The sequence below is a fragment of the Lutjanus erythropterus genome, chromosome 13 (assembly GCF_056507025.1).
Source record: "Lutjanus erythropterus isolate fLutEry1 chromosome 13, fLutEry1.hap2, whole genome shotgun sequence".
Taxonomy (NCBI): Eukaryota; Metazoa; Chordata; class Actinopteri; order Lutjaniformes; family Lutjanidae; genus Lutjanus; species Lutjanus erythropterus.
In genome coordinates this window covers 28,022,630-28,045,458 of record NC_139329.1, presented here as the reverse complement: position 1 = coordinate 28,045,458, position 22,829 = coordinate 28,022,630, and the positions used below count along the sequence as shown (strand labels likewise).

Sequence of the window (22,829 nt, the reverse complement as noted above, 5' to 3'; positions counted from 1 at the left end):
AATTTCAAACTTCAAAAAATGAAAGTACGACTAAAAAAATCTGATAATTCATTAACCCCCCCTTTACAAATTACTTTGTCTTAATGCTGCAGCCATGGATGTATTACAGTCAGAGAAACAGTTACCATGTTTCAAGATATTTTTTTCAGGCTTCCTCAGGCTTTTGTGATTTTGCCCCATAGTTCATGCTCATTAGTGTCCTTCTCTGGCTGAGTGGAGAGATATGGACGCTTGAGAGTGGCGTGTTTCAGATGAAAGCACAGAGCACAGAGCAACTGGAACTGTGATGGACAATGGAAGATAACCTTCATCCCTGAAGGATTTCGGTTTAGTTTCCGTCTGTGTCTATTTGTGAACTTAAATGAACTGAAACTGACGTCAAGCCCAGTGCACTGGCAGCTGTTGAAGCGTGAGGAGGACCTGAGCGAGAGACACTGGCTGCCTCTTTACTTCATAATTTTATCTAATATTGGTTCATTCATGTCAGTTTACTGTTGTTATCTGTAGATGTAACCGCTTATTCCCGAAGGGTCGCGGGAGTCAGGTTTCTTGACAGTTTTTAATAAATCCTTCATTCAATTCAATTATCTAGGAAATTTCTTTAAAAGTAAAAACATAAGGGAACACACCTGAAATGCTATGTTATAATTGTTTTTCAAATTCTTTGCCATTTTGTTGTAAAAACATGGTAGCACAATGGAAAATGCAATAGATCTCAGAATTCCTATACCTTTTCCAAAATCAAAACTTTTGGAAAGTGCACTTTTCAAGCATTTTCAATGTGCCTTTTCAAGATTTTTAAGAAAGACAAGAAAGAGGGAAAATGACGTCGGGTCTGTAGTTTAGGTTTCCAAACTATCTGTAAAGTGGAGCCAAAGTAAGCCACTTTCTGGCTAGCTATGCATTGGCATTAAAGGTGACACAACTGACATTCAATAATAGTACAACCGTATTGTATCAACCTTAATCCCCCTGAAAATCGACTGTCGTTAAGCCTGCAAATTTTCCAGCTAAACAAAGTTAAAAAGCCCACTTAAGTGTAATGTTAGCCTAATTGAAAAATTCCCTTCTGCAGCTTACCCTTCAAGTGGTACAAAAGCAACTCTCCCACGTTTAAAAGCTGCACGTTCTCTGTTCAGGCTTTATAGGAGGCTGCTCAAGGATTCGGCCCTCAACTGTTGTTATTTGTATTTTTTATTCTCAACCCAATGCTCATTGAAACCTCCTGATATCATCTGTCATAGCTCACGATCACACACAAAAAAGACTGACAAATCACACTACACACATGCACAGACTCAGAGTGGCAAACAAAGTCAATTGTCAATTTGTGCAAAAGGTGAAAGCAATTAGGTTTTCTCTCTTATTTTTTTTAATTAAAAAGCAAACTATTCAGTCAGATAGTAAGAGTAATACAATTACTATTTCAAGCACTTCCAAAACCAAATCCCTTTTCAAAAAACTTGAAAACACCACATCAAAATTCAACTATATTTCCAGCACCCATGAGAACCATCTGATGGACGTTTACAATAACTTAAACATCTGCCTTTATTTCAAATAATAGGGCTATACTGTGGGCTTGTTACAGCTGTCTGTAAAGGCACTGTGTTTCAATATCTCGGCAGTGACATTTGTGAGTTTATATAACATGACTGGACTACTATGCTAATAGCTAGCTGTCTGGCACACTGCACAGTGCTGTCTCAAAGAATCATGCCCTCACCGGCTCTTGTAGCTGCAGTCATCGCCGGCTCATACCTCACTGCCAAAATGTGGCCACAAAGAATCGTACAAAACATCTAGAAATAATGAAACAATGATACTGAGAGGAAACAAAGGCACCAGGCAGAAGGTCCCTGCAGACACTGAGACACTGAAGAAATGACTGAATTTTAGGATAGGTTCATGGTGTTTTTAAGAGGGGGAATCCTGCTCAGCATATGCCTTTAATCCACTGCCAGATCACTGTCTTTGTCAAGACGAGAATTTTCCAAACATTTCCTCATGGGGATGGGATCACAGCAGGGCATGAAGTAAAAAGTAGGACAACTACGCTGCCACTGGAACAACTTAAGACAAAATACAGTATGATACCATTTTTTGTCTTTTGTTTATTCTCTCTGGGTTGTGAAAATCAACCACAGGAAGAAAACAGACTATTTTAATTTGACGTGAACTCACCAGATTCTGTACCATGCACATCCTCTCGCTGCGCAGTTCAGCCACCAAGCCATAAATGTCCACAAAGTCGTGGTCTCGTACGTGCTGAATGAGGTGGTCCAGAGCAATAAACACACCTGTTCTGCCCACACCAGCACTGAGGAACAGTGAGAGAACACATCAATGTACATTTACATTTAAATTAGATGCTTATACCCTGTTCTCTAGCTGCAATATATTGTGTCGTGTATATCAGTTTTATGAGCTCTGTTTATTTCCTGTCAACACGATCATAATGTTACCTTTGCCTGCAAAACTTTAATTTTACAGAAAAATATACAATTGACAATAATGCTATTTATGGATCGGCTTTGGTCTCCATTAAATCACCAAAAGCATTAATTCCCAAAGGACTCTACTATAATTTTTTCAGTGTCATTACACTGACACTGATGTGCTACAGTACCTGCAGTGGACCACTATAGTGGTGTTGTCATGCCTGTGGGCTCGGACAGCTTTGACAAACTTAATGAGGGTGCTGCAGGACTCTGGGACCCCGTGCTCAGGCCACGATGTGTAGTTAAAGTGACGAACCAGAATGTAGTGTCCGTGCTGCAGAGATGAATTTATACAAGAAAAAGGACAGTGAGATAAATTTCGTGTCAGTTTACTTCATTATTATGCAAACTCCAGTGTTTAACTTATGATAATGAAACTAAATATGCAGTCACAACTGTAACTGTGATTACATTATGTTTACATACTAAATACATTAACACACAACAGAATTTGGAGATATTGTACTAAAATAACAACAAACAACTCATTATATAAGCTTTTGTTTTAGCCTGGCCGTGGCTGAATCTGGACGGACATAAGTGCCCATGATGTGCATACATTGTCCCTTCGTGCATGAAATAAACATGAACAGACTCAGTGGTTCTTAAAGGCATGGTTAGACATCTTGGGAAACAGTGAGTTAGATGAGAAGATCAATACCACTCTCGTATCTGTTTTCAAAGCTGGAGCCAAGAGACCATTAGCTTAGCTTAGCATAAATACTGTAAACAGCTTCATATTTACCAAACAGACACGATAGTGGTATCAATCCTCTCATCTTATTCTATGAAAGAGAGCGTATAAGTGAATTTCCCAAAATGTTGAACTATTAGCCTAAGTGGTTTGCCTGTAAAACATCTAATAGCCCATTTACCTTTAGAACAAAAGGGATATGCAGTAAATCACATTTCAGTTGGTTTACATTATTTAGTTAGAGGGAAATTTGGTAAATTAGTAAATAATGAAGTTGCTGCTGTTTGCCTTTCTGGTTTTTCACAGTTTATAGTGTACACACGTACAGTACATGTGCTGTGTGTGCTCTTTGTGTGTGTGCTTGTGTGTGGTTATGACTTGAGACCTGTTAATTGGGAGCAGCTGGTGCAAGTGGGGACAAAAGTCATGTTCCCAGAAGGAAAAAAAAGATTTTTGGGGTCAGTTGTGAAGGTTAGGGTAAAGTTTAAGTAGGGTTAAGGTTAAGTCACCAGGAAATGAATACAACTCAATGTAATGTTCCCAGAAATAACCTATGTGTGTGTCTGTGTGTGTGTGTGTGTGTGTGTGTGTGTGTGTGTGTGTGTGTGGGAGGGTTATTAGCTTGGTTACCTTTTCTACTTTGAGGGTTCTGACAGTCCAGTCTGGAAGGACTTCCTCTGACACTTTTGAGATGAGAATGTCACTAAACACAGACATGGGCTTATTGTCCTCTGGCCAGTACTTGTGACACCGAATCTGAAATGTCACGCGCGCACACACACACACACACACACACACACACACACATTCATCAGATCCTCATAGCAGATATAACCCTCCTGGTGACAGAGTTGTAACGGAGCCCAGAACAGAGGCCAGCGTGTCCTCTGAATGCTATATCATAACAGTGACAAATCTCTGATGACATACTCTGCCTTTCTCGTAACACTGTGTGAGCATGGCGATGGTGCGGGTTCCTGTTTCCCAGATCATCCTCCAAAAGTCAGCCACCGTGCCAGGCAGAGGACCCTGGGTGGCTATGAACTCATTGGGACAAAGGTAGCCCTAAAAAAGAGACAGAAAGAGAGAGATGTTTGCATTTACAACATACAGACCTAGTAAAATTATAAATCAACAGGATTCACTGTTAAAAAAATTAAATGAGCTTGAAGGTTATAACTATGTTTGGAACTGATGCACATTGTTTAATTTTCTCTCATAAATGTAAGCAAGCAAGCAAAGTTTATTCATATGGCACCTTTCACAGATACCAGTCACAAAGTGCTTCATAGTCAGAGAAATAAAAATTAAATCAAATAGAGACAAAGAGATAAAACACCAGATAAAATATACAGGGAAAGCAGATAAAAGCACAAAACTAAAACATCATACCTCATGCTACCTAGATGCCTGTCTGAACAAGTCTTTAGCTGCTTTTGAAAAGAGTCAATGGCATTTAGAGATCTCAAGTTTATTAGGAGACTATTCCAAAATCAATTGGAAAGAGTGATCTCCCTACGCCTCAAAATGTTTTCAAGGAACACTTAGAAAACCCTGAGTGGAGGTGTAGAAGGTCAATTATGTACTGAGGAGCCTGGCCATGTAATGCTCTATAAGTGAGCACCAAGATTTTAAAATTAATTCTAAAATTAACAGGAAGCCGGTGCAAAGAGGTTAAGATCAGTGTAATATGTGACCGTCAGCTGGATTGAGTCAGGAGCCTGGCAGCAGCAGGATTTTGGATGGTCTGAAGACGGTGTAAAGAGGATTGATTGAGGCCGGTGAAAAGAGAATGGCAGTAGTCTTATCGTGACGAGGTGAATACTGAATTAGGATCCCCATTTCATTTCTTTACATGAAGACAGAAGTTTGGTCCTTAGATAAAAGAAGCATGATCGAGTCAGTGTTCTGATGTAAGCGTCGAAGCTTATGATCAAAGACTACACCAAGATTAAGCAGGCTGGACTGACAGGATGAGGATAGAGTACCAAGGCTCTGTCTGATTACTGTTTGAAGGGACAATAATCAGAACTTCACTTCTATCTGCATTTAACTGCAGAAAATATTTTGCCATCCAATATTCCGCCATTGCCAGTTCTTAATAGCGATTAAACAGTTGTTTAATTACTGAAAAATACTGAAGTAAATTACTGATGATCTATCCAAGTGGCAGCATGAAAATGTAAAACAAAATGGGCCCCAAAACTGATCCCTGGGGGACACCACATGGCAGAGCTGAAGTACACGACTGACAAGGTTCTACCTGAAAGATAGAGTTCCACTCTAATACAGTATCAGGTGGTTTACCCTGTGGATTAGGATGTAAGGAGTTTCTATCTGGCAGAATCAGAAAGAGACAGGGAAATTTCTTGGACGGTGTTACGTGCCAAGCAGGATAACAGCCTGTTTTGTTGTTTTCCCTCCTGCCTGTCTTTTCTCTCCCCCTCCCCTCTTTTGTCTCCAGGTGATAATGGCTTCATGGGGATTCACCTGTGAAGACATGTACAGGCTCCTCATTGGTCCTCTAAGCCTGGAGCTGTCCAATCTGGAGTCAGAGCAGTCAATAAGAAGGATAAGTCTCTCTCTCTGCTGCTCTGAGCCTGCCTGCTGAGGCGAGTCAGGCCTAGTTTTGCTATATTTCTTTCGTTTATTTCGCACAACCACTTTGTCACATCTCCCCTACATTTTGAAAACCTTGTGTCTGCGAATATAAAAAAAAAATGATGTAAATAAAACCCTCTTAATTTTGCCACCTCTATTAACTCCTTGGTTTTTGTTTTACTGTCTTTCTTAGCAAGGGTATGTAACAGACAGACTCCTTGAACTGCAACAAATGTGTCTCATGCCTGCACAACAACTTTCATAACCTGATAATGACTGAAGTGGAAGCGACCCTGCAGGTTGACCGCTGGGCTTTTAGCAGTTGATAGCCAGAACTCACCGACACAAAGCTGGCGTTGATGTAGTCAGATCCCGCGGTGCCCGGTTCTGACAGCAGTTTCACTCGATTATTATTGTCTAGACAGTTGAGTGAGAAGAGTGAGGTGGAAACATGTGCACAAGTGGTAGTGAAATCCATCAGTTAGAGCTAATACAGCGAGGTAATTTTGGTATACCGGAGGTATAATAACTCTGGAAAGCTAATTTCACCCTGGCCACTTACAAGGTTTGATGTTGGGGAAGCGGTTTTTTGATTTATTCCAGGGCAGGTCAGCGTCTGTGGTAGCCAGGTCCTGCAGCAGTTTTGGAAGCTCCTAGGGTAATGATTAGAGAGTAGATTAATTTCAGAAATGGAAAAAAAATAAAAATAAGTAAGAGAAAAGAAAAATGAAACAAAACATGAATAACAAATTAACTTAATAGCAAATGCTCAGCAAATTCACAGTAAATAATTCATGTCCAATAAAAGACATAGAAAGAAGTGAATACTTGTCAAGTCCTACCGCCTTTTATAGTGTATCAATAAACTTTGTTAAACATGAATATTCCAGCTCTGATCCTAAATGAGAAGACTGGTTATGTCTATATAATTATTTTTTAATTATTGTCCTTGAAATCAGATTTAAAAAAAGCCTGTGCTTACATTTTTCCTGGTAAAGTTTTGATGATTTTATTTCTGATGTTATATTCTGTGCTTATTACTGTAGCATTTGTTCACAGAGGCCAAAACCTACAGAACACGAAAGTTCTTTGTAGTAGCTTTGAGTAAAAGATAAAAGTAAAGACTGTTCTCCTTTACTTTCAAAACTAAATCCGGTCTTAAAGTGGAAACCTTTTAAACTCCCTGTCCCCTCTAGCATTTCTTAGTGGTATTATTGTCGGTGCCGATGTCGCAAAGACAACCAGATTCTTTTTTCCTCAGATCCAAGCCACTACCAACATATGAAACGCTGCGTTTATTTCCAAATTTCCATGAAGAAACAATCAAGACCATTTTGGAAATAACAGAGAAGAAAGAAATGTGGTCAGTGAAGAGGTAAAGTGAAATTGCCATAATATTACATGGAGTAATAACATGGTTTGAGTACCGCTTCCTGAAAACAAGTAATTAAAGTAGGAGTTGGTGTCATGGTGGAGGAGGGGGTAATTTTAGAAGAAAACATTAGGACAAAAAGCATGAATTTATTCATTCATTTAGTCATGAATGCAGGTAGAAATTCTGAAGTATGTGATTGAGTCTTGATTTTCCAAGGAGGTCGTGAATTGCGTTGTGAAAACGAGGACACCAATAGGGAGCAAATCTAAACGCCAATGGTGTCATTATTCTATAGCCATTACATTATGCAATGAACATTTATACCAAATGCATAAGATAAAGGGAAAAAAAACAGGTCTATTACCCATAGCATTAAATTCAGTGAGTGCCAGAGGTCTCTAAACTGAATAAGAATAACCTGTTGGGGTCTTAGATGGCTGCACAAACAATGATGAGCACACATTTTCTGACACAGGTTTTGTAATGATTGATAATAAATATAGCAGTATGTAACCTATAATTTTGACTAGGGTTGTTTTGGCTTAATATTTGGATTTGCTGCTATTTGTAAGATTTCATGTCTCAGTGCTTATTTGATAGGATGTTTTTTGTATTTGTGAGAGGAGTGGAAAAGCAAGAATAAAGCTGGCATTGATTTTGTTTTTCATTTCTCTCAATGCATCCTCACTGTCTGCACTTAATTCCTTCCTTGCGATTTATTTTCTGTGATGTACCAGACTTGTCTTCATGCACCAGTTAGTTTTTTTTAAAATTGCAGGCAATTTTCTGGTATTTCATCCCTTTTCATATATTTATATATTCTTAAAAGTTTGATAAACACCGGTCCAGCTTCTAAGGCAACACTTACAGCAAACTCTTCCTGGAACTTGGCATTGTCACTGGCACACAGATCCTCTACGTGCTGCAGGAAAGACTTCTTGTTGACAGGCCTGGCAAAGAGGTAAGGAGAAAAATAACAATGAATGTGAGAAATGTACCAAAACTCTACAACAATATGCTATTTTCTGTAAATTTATTCTAGGTTACAACATGAAATACTGAGCAGAACATGCTGATGTTTGCTGCAGCTACTGAGTGAATATTCACATTATTTATGCAGGATGACTTACTTGAGTGATTTCCTGTAGCTGAGCAGCCTGCACAAAAATAGACAGCAAACATCAACCAAAATAAACAAATTAACTCAATAATCACAACCCACACTGTGATATTTCTGCCCCTGACAGCTGAGCTGATCCACACTGCAGAGAGTACATGTCATTGTGTGTTTAAAGCAAAGGAGGTTCAACCATTTTTTTTAATTAAACCCACTTTGATTAAACACAGACTTTGATGTTTAATTCTAAAGGAATATGTGAACGTCAGTAAACTTGAATGAAGCATGTGTTTTTCCTCTCTGCCTGACGTTTCTTTGCATTGCCGAGTACTTGTAGTTACTCAGATCCTCAGTTATCGATAAAGCTTATCATTTGTGCCCTCTACGACCACTAAGCCTTCCAAGCACTTTCGAGATAGTGAGTGGGTAAACAAATTAAAATGGTATCAAGCAGTGGAGTGTCAGCACAGCTCTGCAATCCCTGCCAGTGACGGAGGAAGAGGAGAGGGCTGGAGACAAAATGTTGACGTCACTAATTAATTCGACTGTGCCTCTCCACAAAAGGTTTAAGACACAAGACAAATGGATTATTTAATGCAAGCTTTAATGGGTAACATGATGATACACACACATAGTCATGAGTAAAGTTAAAGGATCAGTCCTTGCAGAAGTGGCACTATGAGCTCCAGAGTGTCATCACGTGATCTACACTAATTTAAAGAGGACTCTAAGCAGGGTGGGAAATTAGCACCAGTCACCAGTAAAATGCTGTCAAAATATAGTGGCAGTTAGATTTCAGACACAAAATGATGATTTACTATTGAGTGGCTGTTGAATTTGAACTTGTAACATTATCAGCCAGTGGCTGGTAGGTGTTAACATTTGAAAAAGTTAATTTCCCACCCTGAACAGTGTGAAAGTGTGAAGTGTGAAAACACAGCATGCCTGCCCAGGCCTTTTGTAATTTTCAAGCCTTCAATGGCAGAAGTTCAAAAATATGAGGAAAATAACAAGGTATGGGAGGGCATAATAGGTTTTCTAATGAATGTAATGACAAATGCTTGGTGGATGAGTGACATGTTTTGTTTGAATGTAAAAATACTGTTGAGAATAGAAACAAGCACCTACCAAAATACTTTGTAAATGAGAGGTGGGCAATTATTTTTCATGGGGGCCAAATGAAAAATTGCCAGGGGCCAGATACAAATGTGATGTACAGTCCTAATAGTGGCCGAATCTCTAATAATGGAATAGTTATAAGTGTTCTATGGAGAGCGCACCGACACATAGGTGTCTATGATCTAGTAGCTGGCTAACAGTAGTACACTTCTACTGCTGGTCAGCCTTTCTGATTTGCCACAAGATCAAACTGTGAGCAGCATCCAAAACTTAAAGTTTTACAGTGTGTCATACATGCCTGTTGAAAGTTGCAATGAGAGTAGCAGAACAGAAGAACAGGAGAAGATGGAAGAAATAAAATAGTTTGTACTAAAGATTTATTCTTGTTGTTTACCATTATACTGCTGTTTTGTTTTATGTTTGTACTCCATAATGTACCATGTGTGTGAGTAAATAAAATCTGAGTCTGAAAGGTGGAGTAGAACATGCAAACAAAGCAGACACAACAAACTGTCACACTCACACATGTCAAAAGCCCAACTTACTGGATCACATAAATCTCTTTCCGTCTAAAGAAGAAGGAAGAATACCTGGTGAGAGAAAAGCGCTTAGTGAGAGAAAAACAAAGCAATGCAAGTGTCTGTGTGCATGTTATTTGTGCCATTTTTGTGACAAGCAACAAGGAAAAGTGTGTTATTTTAACAAAAACTGTGTCTGGAAAGGTGCTGTTCGTACAGATCTCAGCCATGAACGGTTTCTGGTCACAACAAAGCAGAGAGACACAAGACAGCTGGAGCAGCGTCACGGAGAGCACAACATGCAGCTGTCAAAAACCAACAATTTTTGCTCTTAGAAGAGTGTAAAACAGATGAAAAGAGCTGACAGCAAATCATCCTCAGGAACTGCCTCCTTTTTCAGGTCTATCAACGAAGAGTCACTGCATATGAAAAAATGTCATATTGGATGTTTAATAAGGCAGGCAAATATTTGCTCAAGCAGGGCGGTTATATAACTCATTCTCTCATGTTGGTTTTATGTTCTTAATGTTCCTGTTCAAATCCTCTTGATAACAGCCACATTTTACACCTACATGGACCACTCTATTTATGGTTTCTTTTTAAATTTTGTCTTTATGTGTGTGTTCTTCATATGTATGTTTATTGGTTGTTCCAATGCTAATGTCTGTCTCTATTGGCAAATAAAAATAAATCACTACTAATTTTGGAAGCTATTCTTTCCTGTAGTTTCTCACCTCATCTCGGCCATCACTGACCTTGATACATCAAAACTAACGCGGAATTTGACTTTATTTCTCACCAGATTGCAGCACTTATTGTCTGTGCACTCGTTTGTGCCAAAAAAGCAGAAAGGCTAGACTCTGAATTTGTATGAGAGGGTGGTTGGCGAGATGCAGACAGGATGACTCGTCTGTTCTGCAGAGAACTGAAGGTAAACTTTGAAGCCACAACGACGCTGTGTTGTTTCGTAGGTATCGCTGCTGCTTCTATTTTCTGCACAAACTCTACCACACTAGAAGTCTGCGTGCTGACAGCACATCAAGTTGGCTGCAGCAGAGAGATCTTTGTCTTGTTGACTCAGATTTAAAGTCTTGTCTGGAGCAGCTAAATCAAGCCTGAAGTCATGTAGTGTGCGCCCAGCTTCAAAAAGGTGTGTTATATTTGGTGAAGTGATACTTTTAGATTAAAACTAAACGTGCAGACTAACCGGTTGAGTTTTTCTTGTTTCAGCTCAAGATCTGCCACAGCGATCAGCTGATCCAGTTTACACTTGGTCTCTATGATCTCTGCCTCTCTGGGTGAATATGTTCCACCCTCCTTCTTGCGCTGATGTATCCTGACATGTCAATCAAACACAGAATTAAAAATGAAACAGATTTATTGCAAAGGTTGAAAAGTTATTAATTAGCCATTATATAAGAATTTGCACATTGTGTATTTTATGCATTAAAGGGTTAGTTTGGATTATTTGAAATGCAGTTGAGGTACTGTGATTGACTTATCAATAGTCTAACTACAGTAGATTGACAGACCTCCAGTTTGGAGAAGCAGAGAGAAGTACCACCACAGAAGCTAGGCAATGAACCGCTGTGTACAGGGAGCAAAACATTTTTAGCCATCTCAAAAAACAACCACCATCTACTGTAGGTAATAAACCGACTATTGATAAGTATCTCTTACAACCCCGCTTCAAATTATCCAAACGATCCCTTGAATACCAAACTGCAGTCAGAGAAGTGTTTTGGCAAATGAGTGAATGTCTGATGCCGTCTTACTTGACTGAGCCACAGATGATGATGATGAGTAACACGGCCAAGAAGAAGGACAGGAGAACTCCCAGAATGATCTGCTCTTCTCTGGTCAACAGGCCGTCCACTACAGAGAGAGGGAGATTAGACAGACTGAACAAAATCACACAAAACAACAAAGCGGGTTGTACAGGTTATGTTTTCACTTTTTGATGTCGAGTAAAACAGAATATAAATACCTGCAGTTTTGACGTGCTCTGAGTACTCAGAGTCTGTGGACTGGCCCTTGATGTTCGTGGCTCTGAACTTAAACCTGGTAAACAGCAGTCCAGTGTCAGCATTATATTAAAAAACATGAACTTATATCAGTTTTTAAGTTGTTGCATGTGTTGTGCACTCACACATAGACTGTGTTGGGCTTCAGGGGTCCATTGCAGAAATGATCAGTGTTGTTCTCCTTCATGCAGTCATCGTCCTCTCCGATCACGTACGTTCCTGCCATAGTGTGATTATTCTTCACCGGGGGCCGGCCATCTCCAGACACACTGCGACCACCTCTGACGTGCGCAGCCGTGCGTGACGACACGTCCCCTGAATAACACGGTGGGTTGGGGAACCCCTTGTCAGTCAGGTAAGGGGCAGGATGATCAAAAAACGCATTCTTCCAGCTGGTCAGGTTCTGGACGTCCTTCACTGTGACAGGGGGAAAGTTAGAGCGGAAATGAATCTCAGAGGGACTGAGTCAAATTCCAGCTGACGTTAAGCCCTTTGGCTTTTGCTTACATTTTGTCTTTTGAGAGCTTAGTACAGAGTGACGTACTGTAAAACAAGATTCTACTCGCAGCTTAAAGCACAAACAAAGACCGACACCCAAGTGTATTCAACTAAAAAGTGATGGCTGTCAATGTTTCTGAAGAGTCATACCCCCTGACTCGGCCACGATGACCTGAATTTTTGTGATTGGTCCATTGTCGTCACTATAGAAACAGGCAGGCATGTGGATGGTGATACTCCTGTGGGTTACCATGGCAACCCCTCCATGGCCCAGCACTGCCTGGGGTCTTTGGGTTGGCTTGGCTGGGGCTGAAACACACGCACGTGTGAACACGGAGGAGCACACACACACATACAGAAACACACAAACACACACGCAGGTTGCTGTTTGAATACATTGCGTGTGAAGAAGTTTCATTTACATATAAAACATGACAAACAGGCTGCTGCTCTGAATAGTGAGAGTAAAACTGCACCTCTGCATCATCCATACACATCTAACTGAATATTGCTGAGTTACATTTGCTGTGTCAGAGTCGGCCTGCATGCTGTTTGTACTGAGCGATGATACTGTGCGGTGGCGATTCTCTGCCTCCAATCTATGCTGCACTGCTGCAACAAGAAAGAGAGAAACTCTGCGGCGCAGTGCAGAGCACACACAAAGACGAGAGACTCGTACCTTTGATCCCTGTAGTTATCTGGACATGTGGGCTGGGTGGGCTCCTACCAGCCCCGTTCTTGGCTGAAATCTACAAACAGACAGATAGAAGAAAGGAAGGAAGACAGCAGAAAGAGGGACAAGCACAGAAAGGAGTCAAAGAAAAGAACTTTTGTTTAACTAACAACTATTCTTTAACTGATGTGGAGTTACAGCTCCAAGAGGCCTAATTACAGAAACATCTTAAGTTGCAGATCATATCTTAACTGTTTGGTCACCATCATCATTAGGGTGATTTAGAACTGATTTAGGAAAAAAGCCATTGCAGATAAACAGTTCCTGGATTAATATCCTAATATAAGAGAGGAAAAGTGTATTACACAAGCATTCTAACTTCCCAAAATCTTAAATAAACTCTGAATTTTAGGATATCTTTTAAGTTGGACTAACTTTCACTTTTCCATTAGGTAGAGTTAGCTAACTTATTTAATCTAGCAGACTGTGTCTGCTATCTTAGCCCACTCTCCTTCTTTTATCTCCTGAGTTAGTGCTGGTGTAAATTTCACAGACCATCTTTATTATCTTTATCTACAGATGTTACCAAAACCTCTAATTCATCTGTCTTGAAGTTAAGTGTCCATCATTGCTCCATTTCTTTGAATGTTTCAGTATATTTCATTGAGAAAAAACAATAGTGACAAAGTTGTTAAGCATGGTGAGATGAAAAAGTAGCACTGGTTGTTAGGTAATAGGACATTAATGTTGATAAGCAATGTTGGATTGAGTATTTAGGATCTCCTAAGAGATTTCCTGAGATAAGATAGGATGAAGTAAGATATGATAAGGTCACTAAAGTTAGTTACAATCTGCTTCTGTAATACCAAATTGGGAAAATCCTACCTTAGACTCTTCCTATCTTATCTTAAGACTTAAGATATTAAGTTTCTGTAATGCTGCCCCAGGGTCCTAATTACAGAAACCTCCAATGCCTGAAAACCGTATCTAAATCTTATCTCAGTTTATGGTGACATTTAGGATTTTTGGTATTAAAGAAACACGTTTCCTACCTGAATTTAGGAAAAAAAAAAAATTTTAGGATAAGATTTTGCTTTAAGAGTTTGGCATAGACGGTGAAGGTGGGGAACAACATGAACACACTTTAAATTTCCCGGACCATGACTCCAGGTGTGTGTCTGAATGTGCGTGTGTGTGTGCGTAATATGTGTTCATCACCTGTATACTGTAGCTGTGTCCTCCCTTTAGGCCCTCTATGACAGCGGTCATCATGTTGTGGTCTCCGCGGGTGATATTAAGGCTGACATTCTTGACCAGCTGATCCTTTTCATAGATGTACACAAAGTAAGCAGTTATGTTTCCATTGGGCTCCTCTGGAGGGGTGAACGTCACCTTCACGCGGTTCACCTCCTCTGGGATAACTGATACGATCACATTCTTGGGAGGGTCTTTGGGTTCTGCGGACAGAGCAGAAATGATACAAGAGAAAAAAAATTACATTTGTTCATGTTTACTGTTGGGCAGAAGCTGACTTGCGGATGCATATTTCCACGTACCCTCCTCCAGTGTTTGAAATTCAATAGGCCCAATGGCTTTTCCTTCAATGGCAGCATCCTCCAACGGACCAGTGAAGGCAGTGATGGTCACAAAGTAACGAGTGAAAGCAGTCAAGTTTGTCACAACGACTGTTGTCAACTCTCCCGGAGCTCGGACTGTTGTGCTGTTCAAATCAGGACCATACACCTGGTGTGACAACAGGGTTCAGGGAGAGATTTAATGGATGAGCAGAGTTGGAGCAACTTCATATTGTTTGCATTTTACCACCTGTTCTGCTACTGCAATTTTGAAAACCGTGACCAACATTAACACCATGTTGACCCACTCTGAGAACACCTACAAAACCAGTGAATAGTTCATAATCACCTGTTATATTGATGTCTTTCTTCTGTCTTTCAATAATGGATCACAGATAGAACAGTGCTAGAAACTTGCCTTCCATTTCTATTTTGAGGTTTTAAGAACAGCTTTTCTAAAGCAACATGGTTATTAATTCCACCTTGTTATTGCCATTATTGTGTACTTGACACTGAAACACTGTTGCTATTTTAAATTTTCTCATTATTTCTTATGTTCTTATTTAACTGTTGCTCAGAGGCATCGCTGTATCTTTCTGTCTTTCACCTCTCAGTGTGGTTGTGCGGCTTTTTTTCCCTCTCTGTACAAAACCTTACTATTTATGTAAACTCTTCATACAAAATAATATCTATTTTTAAAGAGGACTTTTTACAACCTTAAAGTGTGAAAGGCCGTTAAAAATGAAAGTCAGTGAAGTGGCCCTTGCCTCCACTAAATACGAAGTCGGTCCAGAGAGAACAGCTGGAGCGTCCCATTCAATGCGAAGGCCGGTGGAGGTGGGGGTCACATTCAGATCACGGGGAGGAGCGTCGGGGTCTGAGGGAGGGGACGATAGATACACAGACAGCTTATGTTGTGGTACTCATACTAAATAAATAGTTCCAATTTAAAACTTATTTATCAAAGATAATAAGATTTAATTTGACTTTAAAAATAATGTTCCTCTCTCATTTTTCTTCCATAAACAGAATGAATATATTGAAAACTTCTCTTCATGCATTAGTACCACCAGGAGGAGGTCAGATACACTAACTGCCAGCTCCCCTGGCAACACAAAAAGGTCATATCATTACTGTGATGTTCGTACTTCCAGCCAGCGTGCGTGCATAGCTCCAGTGTGTATATTCTCCGACTCCAGCGTTGGTCACAGCAGCCACTTTGAATCGGTAGTATCTGTATTTAGCCAGGGATTGGAGCGTGATGCTGTAGTTCTCTCCCGCGCTGTCCGAAGCGTTCACCGACGCTGTGGCATTAGAGTCCACGCAGCCCGAGGTCGGTTTGTCCTCTGGGGCTGGCTGCGCAGTAGTCAGTATGTTTGGTTCACAAACAGTGGAAAGCAGCTGTGCAATGATGTGGTACTCTTTCAGCAGGCCTGGGATGGAGAGCGGCGGAGCCCACTGAAGTGTCACATTGCTAGGTGTGACCTGAGAGATTGTGAGGAAGCGAGGGGCAGCTGGGACTGTTAAAGGAGACAAAGAAGATATAAGTAAATATTCAGAGACACTTTATTTTACAGTACACTAATAAGACAAGCTGTACTATGTATTAAATTTCACAAAAAACTAGAAATAACTTGTTCTATTGCAATGTGTCCTGAATAACCTTCTAATAAGGGTCAAATAAAGGGTCTTATACTGTCTTATAATGAACATTTCTAGTTTTTGTGCAATTTGACACAAAGTATGACTTGTTACATCTTATTAGTGTACTGTTAGTTCTGCTTCACTGTATATTAGCAGCCAGACTGCTACTCTACAATAAGACTGACTACCTGATTCAGAGAGAGTTGAAGCAGTACAGTTCACTCTGTCTCCGGGTCCCGCAGAGTTCACTGCGGCCACAGTGAGTGCATACTCCTGGTCTGGTGACAGCCCAGTCACTGTGTACTCTGGTGTGTGAGCCTGATGTGCGTAGGACTGCGAGTCAACCTCCAATATTATCTCATAAAAAATGATCTGCCCATTAGGGTTGGCTGGAAGCTCCCAGGAAAGCTGAACTGAGTCCCAGCTCACGCCTGAGCAAGACAGGTTCGCCACAGCGTCGGACACTGCAGAGACAGAGACGTCAGACAGAGATGTTGTTACACTCACATTTACTTTATTTAGCATTCCTCACTGTCTGCTCTGAGAGGAAAGAACCAAATTCAATTTCAGTATTTACCTTTCATCATTTTTCAATTTATTTTATCACATATGCCAGAAAAAGGTTGCTACACTCATAGTCTTTACACAGAACTCTAACTACAATGTGCAAATGTATAGAAACAGAAATCCTGCTACATATTTATTGTGGAAGCAAAACAAATCAGCTTTACTGAAATTTCCCTAACAATCCTGACCACTTTTATTACATCCGCAAAGGACATTTTTAGTGTTGCTTGTTTTTCCATTTGTTGGTAGGTCAGAAAAACTACTACCTTCATCATACTAAGTCAAAGGGCGTCGCATTGTATCATGAAGAACAGATCCGAATCGTGGGGTGGATGCACAAATTATTTTTCACTTTTGTTGACATTGTGAGGTAGGGCATCGGCCTTCTTGGAATAAATGTCATACATCTTAAAATCCAGTAAACTCCACCACAGATATTAAAGAATAAATTTCAAACTCAATGCTTAAAGGAAAAATGGATAAGTGCCAAGCCTACAAAAATTAGTACTGCAGTCCACATAGCAAGTTGGAACCATAAGTGGCATATTAAATAGGTTGAATCCCTATTTAATATTCAAACTATACTTGCAGCAAGTCGTTTCCCCCCAACCCCTCCTCCCCAGACTTGCAGCTCAGACAGGTTGCTACAAGCTGCAGGGACACTAAACAGGACAGCAAAAGGAGCCCAATGCTATAATTGGACAATAACAAGTGATAACGAGTCCTACATTGTAAGTTGATCAGCTGTCTAGAACTGTAATTTGTCTTTCAGCGTCAAGCTAAACCTGTTATCCTGAAAACAAAAGCCAACTGCTATGAAAATACAGTCTCTGGAGCGTCTGCCTTAGTGCCTGACAGATCCATTAACATATTGCTCAATTTAACTGTTATAAACACCTACTCCTTCTAAAAGACTATGGATGATTTCTTATGACTCATTACAACTCACTCACTCACAACATACTCGCTCTGTGACCATTCTGCATTAATTTGAACTCTAATGAACATAAAAACGGGCAAATAAGAACAGTTATTCCAGCCCACAATGGAAATTTCCGAGGACAACATGGTGGCATTGTTGTTGGCAAAGCCAGTACTTTATTTTAACATGTTCCTTAATCTCTGATGACATATCATGGTCATTTTATGATTTAGTACAGAAAATACATTACAAATTTCTCCTTTAACAAGAACAAGCAATAACTGACTGTGAAATTTGTGCTTACAGATTTGCATTTCATAGAAGACTAGATTATTGGCCTTGGTGGAGGTCTGCACTTTCTCTGAGTGACCTTCTAGTTTGTTCATTTATTTATAATGTTTGAGTGATTCTTGCATGTTTTTATGTTGTATGCTTTCCTTGAAAGCAGGTTCATCGTAACCTAAGTCTGTTTTGCATCCCTTGCGTAGACGGTGTGTGTGTGTGTGTGTGTGTGTGTGCTTTACCTGACTCGTTAGTGGTGAAGGTCACAGGGGTGCTGAACTGATTCCCATGGCCCACTCTGGTGAAACTGTAAACACTGATCTCATAGGAGCTGTGAGGCCTGAAGCCTGATAGATACTCAGTGGTTGATGGACCAGAGGAATTCTGTATTTGTGCACACACAAACAAACACACACACATAACTGACACATAGATAGAGATAAAATTATCCAATCTGGATTATTGGAGTGGATCTTATTGTATCAGCACACATATGTGCATGTGTGTGAAGATATAATGTAACCACTGAGTGGGATCTGGAGTGTGAAATTAGAGCTATGGTCTGTGTGACAGTGTGTATATTGTGTGTGTGTGTGTGTGTGTGTGTGTGTGTGTGTGTGTGTGTGTGTGTGTGTGCTGTTGTTATTGTGGAACAGCTCATGGTGTGTGAAATTAACGGTACCCTGTGTGTGACGGTGTGTGTGATGAGGTCCCGGATCCTGAAACCGTACTGTATCACCACTCCATTTGGCTCCAGAGGAGGCTCCCAGCTCAGCCATACGGAGACAGCGGTGTGGTTGTATATCGTCAGGTTACGGGGAGGCGACATGGGGCCTGAAACACACAGTGAGACGGATAGAGAGGAGGATAGACTGAAACAGACAGTACATATACGCCCAGAGTTTCACAAACAAATACCATCTCGTTATGATCATAGAGAAAATTTGACCTCCTCAGCTCTAGGGGGACGTCCAGATTTAAAGCTAGAGTGAACACTAGCATCATATGAAACTAAAAGATCTAAGGAAACCACTGGTATCATCCACATCATGCTAGTTTTTCTGAAAGTTGGCTAAATAGCACTTCAAATTCTGGCTGAATTATGGCAAAATTTGGCAGTTTTGAAATGAGTCCTTTGACTTTTCACCTCGAGATGTCTGAATGAAAATGGGTTGTATTGGGACCCAAGATTCTCCCCTTTACAGACATGCCCACTTTATGTTAACCTCATGCAGTTTTGGACAAAAATTCGTGCAGAAATATCCAAAATGTCAAAAGTTTCTGATGCCAAGTCCTCAAGGTCGTGGTGTTTTAACTTGCACTTCAGGATCTTGCAGACCTTTTTCGGAATTGTTGCATCTGAAAATGCCTGATTTCATTTTCTGAAAAACTGTTGCGATGTATTCCACTTCTAAGTGGGATATACTGTTGACTTGCTATCTTCCCCTAAAGACCCTCTAAAATGAAAAAAATAAGTGTATGGTAGAGAGGGATGGAGTAGAAAAGGTTAAACGGCATTCAAACGAACCTCCTTCATCAGTGTGCAGCTGCAGCAGCAGATAAGGCCCAGAGCCTTTGCGTGTTGCAGCCGTTACAGTGAGGTTGTAAGCTGTGTATGGAAGTAGGTTGGTGAGGATGAATGAATTGTTGGGAGTTTGCATTGTGTTGGAGCCCCCTGGGCCGAACAGAGAGAGGGTATACTCTGTTATCTCCCCGTTAGCCTCGAGAGGGCGCTGCCAGACCACTGCGATAGAGGACGATGACAGATTCCTGGTGGACACCAGCAGTGGAGCAGAACTAGGAACTAAAGAGAAATACACAAACACACGTCAGTAATAATCTCCATAAGTGAATATATGTGTAAGGGACTCTCTAAAAACTTCACTCAGATAGCGTGGTTTAGCAGGATGTGGCAGTGCATGCTTCAGCAGTCCATCTCAGCCCGCGCTCAGAGTACACCCATAAAATACGAGCTTGGTTTATTTAATGCACGTCAAAAATTAATACATAAGAATATACTGTTCATTTTTTTCCTTTAATTTGTATTTAATCTCACATTTATGCAAACCTGACAGTCTGCGCTGTGAGCCTGTTTGGACAAAGCATCTGTTGATGCGACATACTAGCTTACATTGATATCAGAACACAGATCCCTCATCTGAGTAGATTTTTGTTGTTGGACATAATTTAGACTATATAAATATCAATGTACTTTTAGTTAGTACTGCCATAGGAGCACTATTTAGTTGTATATATTCCCAGTAGAACATTTTGATGGTCAGTTTGAGAATTTATCAACAGTCAGGTGAACGTCATTTATCTCTGATGATAAATTTCATTTTAATCAAAAGGTGAAGTCAGTTGTGGAAGCTGTCATCCATGCTACATTGATTACTGTAACTCGCTGTTTTCCTGTCTATTCAATACAACCTCTCCAAACATCAACTAATCCAAAATGCTGCTGCTGCAAGACTACTTACAAGATCCAGTGGAATAGTCCACGTAGCTCCTATTTTAGTATATCTATACTGGTTACCTCGATGTTGTAGAATTGATTTAAAACTTTTAATGATTACTTTTAAAGCACTTTTGGGATCGGCCCCTGATTATATCATTGATTTACTAACCCCTTATGAGCCTAAATGCAGCTAAGGATCCTGCAGCAGAGTTCTGCTAGTAATTCCAAGGTCAAAGCCAAAAAAGCCAGTGGAGACAGAGCTTTAGGAGTCGGGGCCCCACGACACTTTAACAACCTGTCAGAGGAGAACAGGCAGGCTTGCTCTGTTTATTCCTTTAAATCTCTCTTTAAAACACTCTTCTACAGAATTGCTTTCTCTTGAATGGGTTATTCTTCTGTTCTTACTTTACTTGTTTTTGTTGTCTTTTAGTAATTCATTCCTCACTTGTCATTTTAACAATATCAATTCTACTTGATGCAATATATTATTTCTCATGTCTTTGTAAAGCACGATCCAACACAAGGCAATGAGAACATGCATCAGGCACACTATGTGACTCAGGAGGTAAGGCACCACCTCCAAGTGAGTTTTTAGGGAGTCCAGTGTAGATAAACTCACTATCATCATCCGTTCTCAGGTACATTGTGCTGGTATGGTTGTAGGCAGGACCGGCACCGGTTGCCGGGGTAACAGTCAACACATAAGGGAAGTACTTCTTGAGTTTGGTGAACAGGAAGACATTGTCAGTTGTGGTATGCTTGATGGTCTTGTTCACAGCTGGAGTCCCGTGGCTGGACATGTTTGAGGGGACGCCAGCCTCCTGTAAGGTGAGCAGGTAGAAGGGACGTCCGTTTGGTTCCAGGGGAGGGTCCCAGCTGATGATGATGGCTGTGGAGCTGAAGATCTGAGCGGTCAGGTTTCGGACCGAGTCACTTGGCACTGAAGAGGGAGACAAAAAGAATAATGTCACTATTGCTATTCATTTTATCTGTATCTGCATGTGTTCGAGCAACAAAATTAACCTGTCTCTGTATCTGTAGTCAGATAAAAGACTAGAGGTGGGAGTGGTTTATACCAGCGGTCACATTAAATCAGTCAGTGTTGTATTTTCTAACCTAATATTCATTGGCACTGTAATTGTTGGGCCTACAGAGCATCAAAATGATTTAATATGGACATATAATGAAGTATATTGCATCCATATATTTCTTTTCATCTAACGCTCTCCTTTTTTATTTTTTAACTATTTTTTTTATAAACTGTCTTAACTCCACCAGAATACAATATTTATAATAATCGGCATGTGGTGCATTAAATCCGGGATTGATTAAGGTAGATGCAACTTTTTTTTAACTATGCTGAGGTAACCATGAAGCTGATGTTTTCGCCTACTAATAATAATGAGCAACTTTGGGTAGAAGAAGTATCCATTTCCATCCCATTATTTGTGCTTTCCTGAATAAAATATTCAGATTTGGGTGAGTCCCTATTAACTACCAGTGACAGCTGTGGTTGAGAACCGTAAGCCTTTTGATGTGAGTTTACTATACTATGAGGCAGTAAATTAGGGCATCAATCAACCACATACACTCTGACGCTTGAGGGAAAATGAACAGCGCAGCAGTCATCATAATCATTATCATCATCTGTCACAAGCACTGTCATAATCATTGGCGGCATTGTTGTAATTGACAAAATCAACAGCAGCACATCAAGTAGAACAATATGGCAGAACATGACTTTAGCAACACAGAAACACAGCAAAGTAAAACAGACAAGACACAGAAACAACATCCTATAAAATTATTCAGAGACATACGGGGGCATTTAGGAGATAAACTGGCACACTGAAGGGAAAAAGGGGAGTTGAGGAGAAAATACTCATCCTGTTCATCGTTTTAGCCCATCTGAAAATAACTCATGGTACACAGAGCAGAAAAAAGGGGGAGATGAAGGGGAAAGGGGAGATAAAAACTTGAGAAATCCATAAGATGAATGAGTGGATGTGAGGGGCCAGGTATGTGTGGGGGTCTGAGCCCAGGGGAGTGAGCCCCTGCTGGGCTTGGCTGTACAGGAGAGACAAGGTGCCCTGGAGGTCCGGTGCTTGTGCTGAGAGTGGAGCGGCTAGAGCACAGGCGAGAGATACAGAGTCAGTATGAGCAGTAATCATCCAGAGACAGAGAATACTTCACAAGCAAAAATGTTGACAAGAAAAAACATACAAATCTGCACTGCGTGTGTGACAAAGTCTGCACCATTTT

At 40.4% G+C, this 22,829-nt stretch overlaps 1 protein-coding gene across 1 annotated transcript in view; it reads right to left on the bottom strand.

Annotated features, from left to right (window-relative positions):
• The window catches only part of ptprq (protein tyrosine phosphatase receptor type Q), a 55,500-nt gene that overhangs the window by 4,165 nt on the left and 28,506 nt on the right, over positions 1 to 22,829 (bottom strand). The window contains exons 38-61 of the mRNA XM_084734113.1: positions 21,187 to 21,507; positions 19,638 to 19,913; positions 18,792 to 18,943; positions 18,352 to 18,493; positions 16,527 to 16,802; positions 15,843 to 16,214; positions 15,462 to 15,571; positions 14,677 to 14,863; positions 14,339 to 14,577; positions 13,127 to 13,196; positions 12,598 to 12,756; positions 12,075 to 12,366; positions 11,913 to 11,986; positions 11,701 to 11,800; positions 11,133 to 11,261; positions 9,953 to 9,997; positions 8,302 to 8,328; positions 8,040 to 8,121; positions 6,359 to 6,449; positions 6,137 to 6,213; positions 4,126 to 4,260; positions 3,826 to 3,951; positions 2,630 to 2,775; positions 2,185 to 2,320 (exon numbers count right to left, since the gene is read on the bottom strand). Of these exons, the coding sequence (XP_084590239.1) occupies positions 2,185 to 2,320; positions 2,630 to 2,775; positions 3,826 to 3,951; positions 4,126 to 4,260; positions 6,137 to 6,213; positions 6,359 to 6,449; positions 8,040 to 8,121; positions 8,302 to 8,328; positions 9,953 to 9,997; positions 11,133 to 11,261; positions 11,701 to 11,800; positions 11,913 to 11,986; positions 12,075 to 12,366; positions 12,598 to 12,756; positions 13,127 to 13,196; positions 14,339 to 14,577; positions 14,677 to 14,863; positions 15,462 to 15,571; positions 15,843 to 16,214; positions 16,527 to 16,802; positions 18,352 to 18,493; positions 18,792 to 18,943; positions 19,638 to 19,913; positions 21,187 to 21,507 (3,764 nt within the window). The remainder of the gene's footprint in view (positions 1 to 2,184; positions 2,321 to 2,629; positions 2,776 to 3,825; positions 3,952 to 4,125; positions 4,261 to 6,136; positions 6,214 to 6,358; positions 6,450 to 8,039; positions 8,122 to 8,301; positions 8,329 to 9,952; positions 9,998 to 11,132; positions 11,262 to 11,700; positions 11,801 to 11,912; positions 11,987 to 12,074; positions 12,367 to 12,597; positions 12,757 to 13,126; positions 13,197 to 14,338; positions 14,578 to 14,676; positions 14,864 to 15,461; positions 15,572 to 15,842; positions 16,215 to 16,526; positions 16,803 to 18,351; positions 18,494 to 18,791; positions 18,944 to 19,637; positions 19,914 to 21,186; positions 21,508 to 22,829) is intronic.